Below are 13,092 nucleotides of genomic sequence, written 5' to 3'. Positions count from 1 at the left end.
GCAGAGGCCAAGTTCAAACTCTATGTCTTGAGTTCCAAGCCAAGCAGGACTGTCTCTGTCTCAAAACAAAGTAACTTTTTTCCTATTGTACTGCTTTTCACAATTTGCGAAATGTCTAACACTATGCATGCGTTTATTTTTCGTATTCTTTACAGGGTCCCAAGTAAGGAGCGTAGTCTTTAAAATAGCGCACCTGGCTGGGCTGTCTGGACTGCAATCCCCAGCAAGCATTGCAGCAGACACAACGGGAACTACGGATGCCGAGGAGGTGGGTGGACACCCCCCCCCCTCCACCTCGGTCCTTTCCCTCCCAGAAGCCCGCGGGCGGCTTGGAAACCCGTCGGTATCATGGCTGCGGGAGCCGGAACAGCGGGCCCTGCTTCCGGCCCGGGCGTTGTGCGTGACCCGATGGCGTCACAGCCAAGGAAACGGCCCAGCGGGGAGGGCGGGGAGGGCGCTCGGCGGTCGAACACGATGGCGGGAGGAGGCGGGAGCAGCGACAACGGCGGGAGGGCGGCGAACCGGCGAGCATCGCGCAGCGGCGGGCGGGCTCGACGGGGGCGGCACGAGCCGGGGCTGGGAGGCGCTGCAGAGCGGGGCGCGGGGGAAGCTCGGCTGGAGGAGGCGGTCAACCGCTGGGTGCTCAAGTTCTACTTCCACGAGGCGCTGCGGGCCTTTCGGAGTAGCCGGTACCAGGACTTCAGGCAGATCCGGGACATCATGCAGGGTGAGGGCTGGCTCGGGCCGCGGGGAGGACAAGGTCTGTGGGGGCATGACTTGGGGTCCGGGGCTCGCAGAGCCAACCATGTCTTCTTTCCCAGCGTTGCTTGTCAGGCCCTTGGGGAAGGAGCATACGGTGTCCCGGTTGCTGCGGGTTATGCAGTGTCTATCGCGCATTGAAGAAGGAGAAAATTTAGGTATGGCTATTCTTTGTGTTCTTTTCTGGGCTTACTTACGTAGGGTTTTGTTATTTTCAAACTTAACATCCGGAACTGAAAGATTCCGGGTTAAAGTGCACTACTGTTTCCACCGCGGAGGGCTTTTTCATTCAAAGGTGGTTGAATTCTCTAATTCTACTTTTCTCCAGTTAAAGTTCCTTGGCTGGTTTTATGTGTTTTTTTGTTATTTTATTTTATTTTCTCCCACCTGTTAATTGTACACCCATTTTTGTTGCTAGAAGTAAGTTACATCAATAAGGACATACCTTTCTCCCTCTTCCTCTGCATAGTAAAGTGTGAACCCCCCCCCACACACACACATACACAAGTTGAATTTGGCAGCTCTTTAACAAACTGCCTTCATTGTTGGCCACTTGTATCTGAGAAAGATGTGCTATTCTGGATTTTGGAGTCTAATGTATACGTTATAATTGAGCTGTGTCAAAAAGAATTGAAAGGTAGTCACTTGAAATACGTTGAAGCCCATGTAGTGTAGTGGCCAGCCTGACCTACAGAGAGAGAGTTCCAGGACAACCAAGGCTACACAGAGAAACCCTGTCTTGAAAACAAACAAAAAAGAATATGTTGATTTTAATTTGGACCATATATCAAGTACATAAATAAATGCAAATCTTACTGAGTTTGTATGGTCCTTTTGTATTATTATTCGTTGATGGTTTTTTTGATTTGTTTTGTTTTTTTTTTTTTTTTTTTCCGGGGCTGTTGATTTGTTTTCAAATGACAGAATCTCTCTACATAGCCTTAGCTGTCGAATTCACTGTATAGACCAGGTCGGCCTCTGCCCTTTGCCTCCTGAGTGCTGAGATTAGATGCCTGGCTTGCATGATTCTTTATACAAGTGGGTCTTACGGCGTTTGCATGCTTTCATTGATAGCTGTGCACACCTTTTGGACGTTTGCTACTCCACAGCAAAAAGCTTAAAGTGGAAACTGTGTTCTGTCCTAGACTGTTCCTTTGATATGGAAGCCGAGCTCACACCCCTGGAGTCAGCTATCAATGTGCTGGAGATGATTAAAACAGAGTTCACACTGACAGACTCAATGGTTGAATCCAGCAGGAGACTGGTGAAGGAGGCTGTAAGACACATTTGCTACTTTATTTATTTATTTATTTATTTATTGTCTAACAGAGATCTGTGAGGACTCATTGTGGAATCTTTTCTGTGTGGGTAGAGGGAAGAGCAAGTGGAGAGAGAGCGAGCTTGTGAGCGTGCACAAGTAACGTCCTCTCTTCACACGTGCCCTAGGCATGGAGAGTATAGTTTGGTTGTCTTTGTGGCCTTAGCAGGAGTGACATTAAACTGGGAAGTGGGTTGACATTGAAGACTGCTGTTTTGGAAGTTATTGTACTACTGAGGAGCACCGAGGAGGCCCCCAAGTATCTCTGGTCCTGGGTTTGGTCGCCATTGTCTGTAATAAGCCAGAAGGAATGGTTAGGGTCTGGGGAAATGTGGGACTGAGTTCTTTGACTGCTGAAAGGAGGACTTAAGGACTATTCCCTGCACTAGACTAGAGACAGTCAACCCTGGACGAGGCGTAGCACAGACAAGTACTCCAGAATAACAAAGTTGAGGAGTGTCCAGGAATTCCGGGGTTCAGGTGGCTTCTTTAAACAAACCAAGTGGCTGTGGGTTCTTCTCTAGTAATCCAGGCTGAGGGTGTGGGAGCATGTGCATAGCTAGGGGTGGAAGAGTGGCAGAAAAGTTAAGGCTAACAGAAGAGAACTGAAAAGGGCGAGGTCTTAGAGATAAATGCTTCACAAGAAGACATTAGCTCTATGCAGGGTACTCAGATATTTTGTTTTTGTTTTCTAAACATATCTGTTCAGTTAAGGATCTGGAGCAGGAACTATTGGTTCCAAAGCATGCTTGGATAATTGTTATTCAGTTCAAGGAGGAAGAATAATCCACTGTGGGTGTTTTTTTTTAAAGATTTATTCATTTATTATATATAAGTACACTGTAGCTGTCTTCAGACACACCAGAAGAGGGCATCGGATCTCTTTACAGATTTTTGTGAGCCACCATGTAGTTGCTGGGAATTGAACTCAGGACCTCTGGAAGAGTAGTAGGGTGCTCTTAACCGCTGAGCCATCTCTCCAGCCCCCACTGTAGGTTTTTAGTATGGGTAAGACAGGTTGTGTTGAGGGGGAAAGGCCAGAAAAGTCCTTAGCAATGGAGTAGAAACCCAGGCTACCCTGAGCATAGCTCAGACTGTACTGAATGGAGGAAGTGTTACTTGGCCATAGTGACTTGTACAACCCTTGTAGAAATCTGGCCTGTTTTGTAGAGGATCTTGTAGGCATGTACATGTTATAATCTTATTACTTAAGCACATGGGTCTCTTTCTGTTGTTGTTTATTTGGGAGTTTGTTGTGAGATGGGGTCTTACTGTATTCAGAGTAGCCTCTGCCTCTGTGCTCCTGACTTGGCCTCATCAGTGCTGGCTTATACCACACAACCAGCTAAGTTATTGTGTTCCTGTTCTAAATTTTTGTTTGTAATGTCTGTCAGTGAAACCTAAACTCTCTGGGGCTGGAGAGATGGCTCAGTCGGTGGTTAAGAAGAGCACTGACTGCTCCTTCAAAGACCCCAGGCTCTGTTCCCACCACCTACATTGAGGCTCATGACTGTTCTACTGTAGCAGTAGCAGACAAGCAAGCTCTCTCCAGGCCCTTACTGTAATTGTCCCTTCGGTATAGCAAAGTACTCTAAGACGTAGCAGCTTGAAACAGTGACTGTTAGCCTTTCGTTGCCAAGGACCAGGAAGCTAGTGGCCCACCTAAGCGGCTCTGGCTTGGGATTTCTTACAGTTATAGTTATACTGTCAGCCAGAGTTGCAGTGCTGTGGCTTGGTGGTATTCTATGTACCTCACGGAGGAGAGACCCTAGATTCAATCCTTAGCACTACAGAAATAACACACATGATTGCAGTCATTTTAGACTCAGCTGGTGCTGGCACTGTTGATGCTTATTTGAAATCCCAGTACTCGGGAGGCTTAGGCAGGAGGATCTTGAGTTGTAAGCAAGCCTCAGGTGGTAAGAAGATCCTGTCTAGGGTCTGAAAGATCTGATCCACATCTGATGTGGCTAATAGCAGTACTCACTGTCAACCAGCTATAGGTTAGTGTACACATGGAACTGTGTCACACTGTAGACAGCTGTGCGGTATTACAATGGGATTGTGCAGGAGGTGAGGGTCACAGAGGACTACTTTAGAGCCTGGGTCACTTCTGCTTTGATACCCATGTCACCCTTCTGTTTCTTCTGAAAAATTTCTGAAATTTCTGAATTCCTCATTTAGTGTTCCTAAAGTCTCTTAGTGGGCATCTTAGAAAATCTTATGGGATGCCTAGGTTCATTTAAGCTCTGCAAATTGTTACAGTAATTTATTATTTTGTTTTTGAGACAGAGTCTCGCTATGTATGTAGCCTTGGCTGATATGGAACTTGCTTTTAGACCAGGCTAGTCTGGAACTCAGAGATCTGCCTCTGGTATCTAGGCCTCCCAAGTACTAGGATTAAAGACATTCACTATCACAGTGGGCACAATAATTTATTTTAAAATATACTAAAATATGCTGGGTGGTAGTGACAAACACCTTTAATCCCAGCACTCGGGAGGCAGAGATGGGCAGATCTCTTTAGTTCGAGGCCAGCCTGGTCTACAGAGTGAGTTCCAGGACAGCCAGGGCTACACAGAGAAACCCTGTCTTGAAAAATAAAGTATTAAAATAGGGTCTGGGATATGGTTCAGTGAGTGGTTCAGTACTGACTGGAGTTCACATCCCTGGTGTCAATGCTGGGAGAGCATGGGGGTGCTATAACACAGCCTCAGAAGGAGGAGATAAGATCTCCAGGACAGGTAGCTGAGGAGGCCAGCTGTATCTAGAGTTCTAGGTTTGATTGAGTAACCCTGCCACAGTAAGGTGGAAGAAAGATTGTGGGTAATTCAAAAAAAAAACTTTTTTTTTTGGTTCTTTTTTTCGAGCTGGGGACCGAACCCAGGCCTTGCGCTTCCTAGGCAAAGCGCTCTACCACTGAGCTAAATCCCAACCCCCAAAAAAAAAACTTTTAACCAAGTAAACTAAGTTAGAACTTCTCAATTCACATTCTGATTCCTGGAGGTCTCTGAGGCTCGCTCGGAATACACTCTCAAGTTCTATTAAATGGCCAGTTCCATTTTAAAAAGTTTTTTATTAATAAGTATGTCTGTGTACATGTGCATGATATCTACGATGATCAGAGGACTACTTTGTGAAATCTGTTCTCTCCTACCTTTACATAGGGTAGGGATTGAACTGAGGTCTTCAGTTTTTATGGCAAACTCTTTTACCCGCTGAGCCAGTGAGTGTGCTTAGTGAGCTTATTTAATTCCAGTACTGGTGTGGCAGAGTCAGGTGCCAGCCTCTTTTACCTAGTGAGACTACATAGGGTGGAGGGTGTGGCTAAGTTTGCTCGTTGGTCAGGGAAGAGTGGTACAAAGGATCCTAGTACCCACCTGTGCCTCACAACCCATGTCGGCTCCTGTCGCAGGGGATCCGATGCTCTCTGGCCTTCTCAGGCACTGCACACACCTGCTGCACAGACATACATGCAGGCAAGACACCCATACACATAAGATAATTCTGGGGGCTGGGGTTTGAGACAGGGTTTCTCTGTGTAGCCCTGGCTGTCTCTGTGGGCCAGGCCAGCCTTAGAGTGCTGGGAGTAAAATAAAGCTCTTTTTTTAAAAAATGGGAATCTGCTTTGTAAAGTTTGGTGTAAGAGCAAGACTGTAAATGAGTGGCCCGTAAATCCTAGCTCTTTAGGAGGCTGGGGCAAGTTCAAGGTCAGCATGGGAAACTTAGTGAGATCCTATCTAAAAAAAGAGAGAGCTGGCTCAGCAGGTGAGGACACCTGCTGTCATACCACGCCTGACAGCCAGAACTTACACCTTACACCCAGCCTAGTGCAACCTGGAGGAAGGAGAGAAACAACTAGAACATGTTGTCCTGACCTCCACATAAGCACCATAGCACATTCGCTGGTACATATCCATGCACACACACACTAAATAAAGATTATTTCAAACTAAGGGCCATGGTATAGTTCCACAGCAGATCGCTTTGCTGCCATGTCCACATGAACCCCCAATGCCAACACCCAAGGAAAAGTCTGAAGTCATAGATGAGCATCAGTGTCTGGAGAAGCTGTCAAAACAGTTGTCCCATGAAGGCACTCAGACCTCTAATCCCAGCGATCAAACATGAGTTCCACAGGCTAGCCTAGTCTGCATGGTGAGTGCCAGGGTATAAGGAGACTCTGTCTTCTAAAAAAGAAGTAAAGTGGAAAAGAGGGCAGGGAAGAGAAAATCCCCTGTAGACCAGGCTGACCTCAACTAGAGACCCGCATACCTCTGCTTCCCTCCCAGTGCTGGGTGATGAGCCCCACTGTCCCCAGTGCTGGGTGGTGTGGCCCCGCTCTCCCCAGCTGCTGTTTTTTTGCTGCTGCTGCTTATTTTGGTTAGCCTTAGTTGTTTGGCATTTCTTCCCATTATAAATCTACCTTACCTGTTTTTGAAAGTCTGCTTGTAATGTCCAATGTGTCTAAATTAATTGGAGACCATTCATAAGGCTACCATCTAAAAATCTTAATAAATACAAGAGAGGTCTAAATTAATTGGAGACCATTCATAAGGCTACCATCTAAGAATCTTAATAAATACAAGAGAGAAGGAATTGGATTATTTTTCTGACAGCTATGGGAAATTAACACAAAGCCAAGCTTGCAGCATGAACTTCGGATTTGAAAGTATTCACATTTCCTGTCCTGTCTCACAAATGAAATTATGGGTGGGCTGTGTTCCAGTTCTGGGGAGTAAAGCACAGAGGCTGTCTCTCCTTACTGACACACACAGTGGGAACAGCTGCTGAGGATGCAGATGTAAATGGTGAGGTAGGAGAAGAAGATCAGAAGTTAAGACTGTGCCAAGACTAGTGTGGAGTAGTTACCATTTTCTCCTTGCGCTATCTAGAATGGACTCCAGTTAGGCAGCCTGGACACCTGGATGTGTACTCCAAGTATGAACAGAAAGAGTTTCAAAAGACCTTCTCTTTCTGGCCTCTGGAACCTTCCCATGGATTGAGATAATGGAAGGAAAATCCTTTCACTCCTGTTAGGCAGCAGCTGTGCTGATCAAATCTGCAAAACACAGGGGGTGGGGTGTGTGTGTATGTGTATGTGTGCGCCCGAGCTTAGGGATTGCAGACAGGGTCTCCCTATGTAGCTGTTACTGACTGGCTGGCTGGAACTCGAGACCCGCCTGCCTCTTTCTCTGAATGCTGAGATTAAAGGCAAGCACCCCACACTTGGCTGAACTAAAGTAACCAGAACAAAAGATACAGATAGGGATGAGTCGAGTAAGGAGACTCCAGGGCTAGTGTAGGTGAGTGCTAGAGAGTGTTGTTGTAAAAATATAATAAATAAAAAAAGGTATTGGTTCTTTTATCCCACTAGGTCCAGCACCGCGGTGTCCCAAGATAATCTGCTAGTTATCTCAGCGAAAACACATCCCAACTCCTTGGTGGCCCAGTGTCTCTTGCCACCACCGCTTTACTACACACAAACTGTCACATAAAGGAACACACAACACAATAATCTTTGACCCAATTGATAAGATATAATTGCCCACTTAAACATACAAAGCCCAGTACCATCCATCCCTTAGGAACATTGATAACAACCTGTAAATACGCAGAGCAGAATCTTAACATCAGCCTCCAAGTCCTCCCCCGGCTTCTCTCTCGTCTCTGCCACAGCTTCTCTCACTCTCTCTCTCGCTCTCTCGCTCTCTCTCTCTCTCTCTCTCTCTCTCCCTCTCTCCCTCTCTCCCTCTCTCCCTCTCTCCCTCTCTCTTCCTCCCCTTCCCTCCCTCTCTCCCTCTCTCTTCCTCCCCTTCCCTCCCTCTCTCCCTCTGTCTCCCTCCCCTTCCCTCCTCTCCCTTCCTCTCCTCTCTTTCCTCTCCCCTTTCCCTCCCTCTCCCTTCCTCTCTCTCTCTCTCCTCTCCCCTCCTCTCTCTCTCCCTCTCCCTCCTCTCCTAGTCTCCTCCTCTTCCTTCAAACTTCTCTCCCGCCCATCCTGCCTTCTCCTCCAATGACAGGCCTCCTTCTGTCCTGTACCTGCTCCTCACCTTTATTTTACAAATTCAATGGGGAGAAGTTTCTGGTGAAGTCACCTGATTCCTGAGTACCAGACTAGGCCGCTGTCCTTGGGGCAGTGGAATTAGCATCAAAATACAGATAACTCCAGGGCAAACCACAACAAGAGAGTGCATGCTGGGGAGCCAGAAGCCCTTACCACGTATATGACGGATGGATCTTTGACAACGTAATGGCATTTCAATCACTAAAATATTAAATGAAAAAGGGCAATCTTTAGCAGTTGCTGTTGAAACAATGGGGTGTCGGTATGCAATTCAAAATAGATCACAAAGAAATTGTAAACTTTAAAACCATGAAACTTTTGTTGTTAGTGGTTTTTGCTTTTTTTTGAGACTGGGTAACCTTGTAACCTTGGCTTTCATGGACCTCCCTATGAAGTCTGGCCTCAAATGCCTGCCTCTGCCTCTGCCTCTGCCTCTGCCTCTCAAGTGCTAAGATTAAAGGTATTCATCACCACGCTCAACTTCAAACCATGAATCACTTGAAGAAAGCATAAAAGAAGGTCGTTTTAGCTAGCACGTCAAGTCCAGCTCAGTGTTGCATGTTTGGTGTTTCAGTGTTGCACTTAGGAATGGAGGCTGGAAGACTTAGGAGTTTAAGGATCTAATACATTACAAGGGTGTCTTACTTGGACAAAAGAATTTGGGTGGGGGTTTGCTGGAGAGATGGTGTAGTTAGAAGCACTTGTTCTTGCAGAAGACCTTGGTTTGGCTAAATTCACATGGCTATTCACAGCCATCTATAACTGAGATCCTATGCCCTTTTCATACACATGACTAAAAATAAATAAACAAACAAACAAGCAAGCAAGCAAACTTTTAAAAGGAATCTTCTAGAGGACAAATTGATACATGACAAAAAATGTTTATTCTAGGGGTTGGGGATTTAGCTCAGTGGTAGAGCGCTTGCCTAGCAAGCACAAGGCCCTGGGTTCGGTCCCCAGCTCCGGAAAAAAAAAAAAAAAATGTTTGTTCTAGCTGGGCATGATGGTGCATGCCTTTAATCCCAGCACTCCAGAGGCAAAGGCAGGCAGATCTTTGAGTTCAAGGCCAGCCTGGGCTACAGAGCAAGTTCTAGGATGTCCAGGGCTACACAGAAAAACCTTGTCTTGAGAAACAAACAAAAAACCCACTTTTGTTCTGAGGGAAACACTATATTAGAAGAATAAACAGAACTGGAAGAAAATATTTGCAAGTCATATCTGACAACAGCTATGATATATAAAGAACTATATATGTATGTCTAAATCTAGGTACCTCCCTCCTCCCTGATAGCCCAGGCACTGAGGTTTGAGTGTGAGCTATTATTACACTGAGCCAGTGTTTGTTTCTGTTTTTGTTTTTGAGACTATTGAGGCCCTAGCCTGGAACTTACTAGATAGGCTTTGAACCCAGAGATCCACTCGCTGTGATTCTACTACCATGCCTGGCTAATAACATCCACTTGGGAGCTTGGTCAGGTTTTTAAGTTTAGGGGTTTTTATGTGAGTGAATGTGTGTGTGTGTGTGTGTGTGTGTGTGTGTGCGCGCGCGCGTGTGCGCATGCACGCATGCATTGGTGTTTTGATTGCACATGTCTGTGTGAGGGTGTCAGATCCCCTGGAACTGGAGTTATAGATGGTTTTGAGCTGCCATGGGGGTGCTGAGTACTGAACCCAGGTCCTCTGGAAGAGTAACTAGTACTTTTAACCATGAAGCCATCTCTCCAGCCCTGAGATTATTTCATTTTTATGTGTATCATTGTTTTGCTTGCTTATATGTCTACAGACTATGTGCATGCCTGGTGTCCATCAAGATCAGATCATTAGATCCCCTGGACCTGGAGTTATAGATGGCTGTGAGCTACCACGTGGGTCCTGAGATTGAACCTGGGTTCTCTGCAAGATCAGCACATGTTCTTAACAGTAGAGATAGCTTCTAGCCCTGTGATTTTAAATAGTGAAACTATATTATCTTGTTTCGCTATAGGATATTCTATAGCTTAGGCTCTTTGTTTAACTGATAAGTAGCTGAAAGATGGCCATGGAACTACCAATCCTCCTCCTCTCACTTCCTAAATGGCCAATACATGCTTTCGTTGTTTTACTCTGTGGGGGCTGGAAAGGAGGCTCAGTGCTCATGAGCAGTTGCTATTCTTAAAGGTCCTGAGTTCAATTCCCAGCAACCACGTGGTGGCTCACAACCATCTGTAACAGGATCTGTTGCCGTCTTTTGGTGTGTCTGAAGAAAGTGACAGTATACTCGTATAAATAAATCTTTTTTTAAAAAAATGCAAGGGGTTGGGGATTTAGCTCAGCGGTAGAGCGCTTGCCTAGCGAGCGCAAGGCCCTGGGTTCGGTCCCCAGCTCCGAAAAAAAAAAAATGCAAAAAACCTGTATGAATTAATGAATGAAATGAAATGTGTGAATATGTACTGTGTGTCAGGTACTCAAAAAAGCCAGAAAGGAGCTTTGACCTCCTAGAGTTTGTATTATAGGCAGTGAGCTTCCTGGCATGGGTGTTGGGATTTGACCGCTGGTCCTCTGCAAAGTAGCAAGCACTCTTAACCATTGAACCTTCTCTCTGGCCTCTAAAGTCTATTTTTCTTTTCTCTTGGGAGTGAAGTGGGGTGTTGGGTTTTTCAAATCAGGGTTTCTCTGTTATAGCCCTGGCTGTCTAGAACTCACTCTGTAAACTAGGCCAGCCTAGAACTCTGAGATCCACCTGCTTCTGTCTACTTAGTGCTGGGATTAATGGTGCACACCACCACCACCTGGCTCAAGTATCTGTTCTTAACAGTTAGTATCCGACACTTTCTCCTCCGTCCAAGGACAATATGTTAAATGGATTTTTGGTGCTCAGTGATAGGCTAGAAGCTTGCTCTGTCCCCTCCGCCCTTCAGCCTGGGATTGTAGTACCTCTAGGAGCTGTGAACCCCTGTGGGGCATTAACAAATGTTAGGGAGGATTTGGATAACTGAAACAGTTGCACATTGCTGATAGAAATGCTAAGTAGTACATCTGTTCCCTACCATAGGAGTTTGGCTGCCACTCACCCTGTTGAACAAGTGTGCTCCAAGAATCCTACTCCTGCATATTTATGGCACAGTTGAAGAGTTGTTCACACAAAACCTGTTTTATCATCTCTGTTCAACCGTGACCTACCAGATGTTCTTGAGTGGATAAAATGAATAAACTATAATATATTCCAAACAATACAGTAGTCCTCGACCGCAAGAAAATGGAACCCTGGCAGCCCAGAGCTCAGTGGACTCGCATTGTGCAGGGTAAAGAAGCACCCTTAATACAGCTGGTGCCAGAGCACAGCCTGCTGGCGAGTGTCTGTAATCTCAGCTCTTGGGAGGCTGAGACTTGAGGGTATGTGATGATACCCTACTTAAAAAAAAGCAAGAAATAGTGCCACTTTATGCTTTTAATAAAGACACAAAATAGCAACAAGAAGAGTTTAGAAAGTGGGGCTGGAGAGATGGCTCAGCGGTTAAGAGCACCCGACTGCTCTTCCAGAGGTCCTGAGTTCAATTCCCAGCAACCACATGGTGGCTCACAACCATCTGTAAAGAGATCCGATGCCCTCTTCTGGTGTATCTGAAGACAGCTACAGTGTACTTATATATAATAAATGAATAAATAAATCTTTTAAAAAAAGAGTTTAGAAAGTGGACATTTGTATTCTTGCAGATACAGATGTGTATTAACATTTCATGCCATAATGTCCTAAAGAGTTTTTCTGTGTACAAGTTAAATGCAGTTAAACCTAATAGAACTGTTGTGGTTTATAAAAAATAAAAGCTGTGTTAAGAAAGTAGGTATAACAGTATTTATGCTGAAATGATATGTACATAAACATGGTCATCCGGAGATGGTTAATTTTGCTTCTTCAAAGAGTTTACGGTTGTGCCTGCTTATTGATGGGCATCAGAATGTGCCCTGGATGGCTGTACTTACATGTGAAAGTGTCCTCTCAGGTGTCCACTCACCCTGCCTTTCCGTATGTGATGTGTTCTCTCAGGGTCTCTGCTCTTCCGATGGGAGCATCCACTCCTACCTGGCTCTGGGTCGCTTTCATTTTCTGTTGTGGGTGAGCTGTTTGCCGATCTCAGTAATTCCCCACACGCTCTAGCTAGAGTAGCTAGATGGCACTTGTGGTCTAAAAGGCTTGTTTCTTGTTGTACAGACTAGGCCTCAGCCTCTTTCTGGATAGAGAGAACTAGCAGAACACTAGGATCCCCACATTAGGTTCTCTCACTGAGCCCCACCCCTGCTTCAAAGCTCTTGTTCCCAAAAAAGATTGGAATCAATTGTTCTGCAGACCTGAAATTTCCAGACTCTGCTATAACTCCTGTCTGTTTTCTTTCCTTAGGCAATCTGGCTCAGCTTGGCTAAGTGTCTGGAGACCAGGGGATCTAGTTTTGCTCTCAGGCATTAAAAACAAACAAAAACTACACATATGATTCCTCATAGTGCTTGAACAGTAATGTTGGCTTTTAAATACAGAAATTTGATTCCGTGTAAAAGCAGTCATAGGAAGTTGTAAGCTTTAGGGTTTTGGCAGAGTATGTTTTGGTATTTGATATTCTAATGACAATTGTCGTTACAGAACTTTTACATTTTTCTCCCTTTTATAGGCTGTCATTATTTGTATCAAAAACAAAGAATTTGAAAAGGCTTCAAAAATTTTGAAAAAATACATGTCCAAGGACCCCACAACTCAGGTAAATTTGACATTTTTATTCCTGTGACTTAGTTCCTCTCGCTGGTCTTTGTGAAGCAGGAATGGGAAGGGTTCTTTGTTAAGAATGTCCTCTGTCACAAATGTGGTAAGGGACACCATTAACTCCAGCACTTGGGGAGGTGGATGGAGGTGCAAGGCCAGCCTGATGTCCATAGTGTGCTCCAGGCCAGCCGGAAAACCACAGAGTGTGGCTTTGTCTCAAGG

General features: G+C 45.4%; 1 protein-coding gene across 1 annotated transcript in view; it reads left to right on the top strand.

Moving 5' to 3' along the window:
- Positions 1-310: 310 nt before the first annotated feature.
- Terf2 (telomeric repeat binding factor 2) overlaps positions 311-13,092 on the top strand; it is a 28,003-nt gene continuing 15,221 nt past the window's right edge. Inside the window, exons 1-4 of the mRNA XM_032887732.1 lie at positions 311-727; positions 822-917; positions 1,905-2,035; positions 12,782-12,868. Coding sequence (XP_032743623.1) covers positions 349-727; positions 822-917; positions 1,905-2,035; positions 12,782-12,868 — 693 coding nt within the window. The 5' untranslated portion in view covers positions 311-348. The remainder of the gene's footprint in view (positions 728-821; positions 918-1,904; positions 2,036-12,781; positions 12,869-13,092) is intronic.

The sequence above is a fragment of the Rattus rattus genome, chromosome 17 (assembly GCF_011064425.1).
Source record: "Rattus rattus isolate New Zealand chromosome 17, Rrattus_CSIRO_v1, whole genome shotgun sequence".
NCBI classification, from domain to species: Eukaryota; Metazoa; Chordata; class Mammalia; order Rodentia; family Muridae; genus Rattus; species Rattus rattus.
Note: the sequence above shows the minus strand (reverse complement) of the source record. Positions and strands in the feature narration are given on the sequence as shown.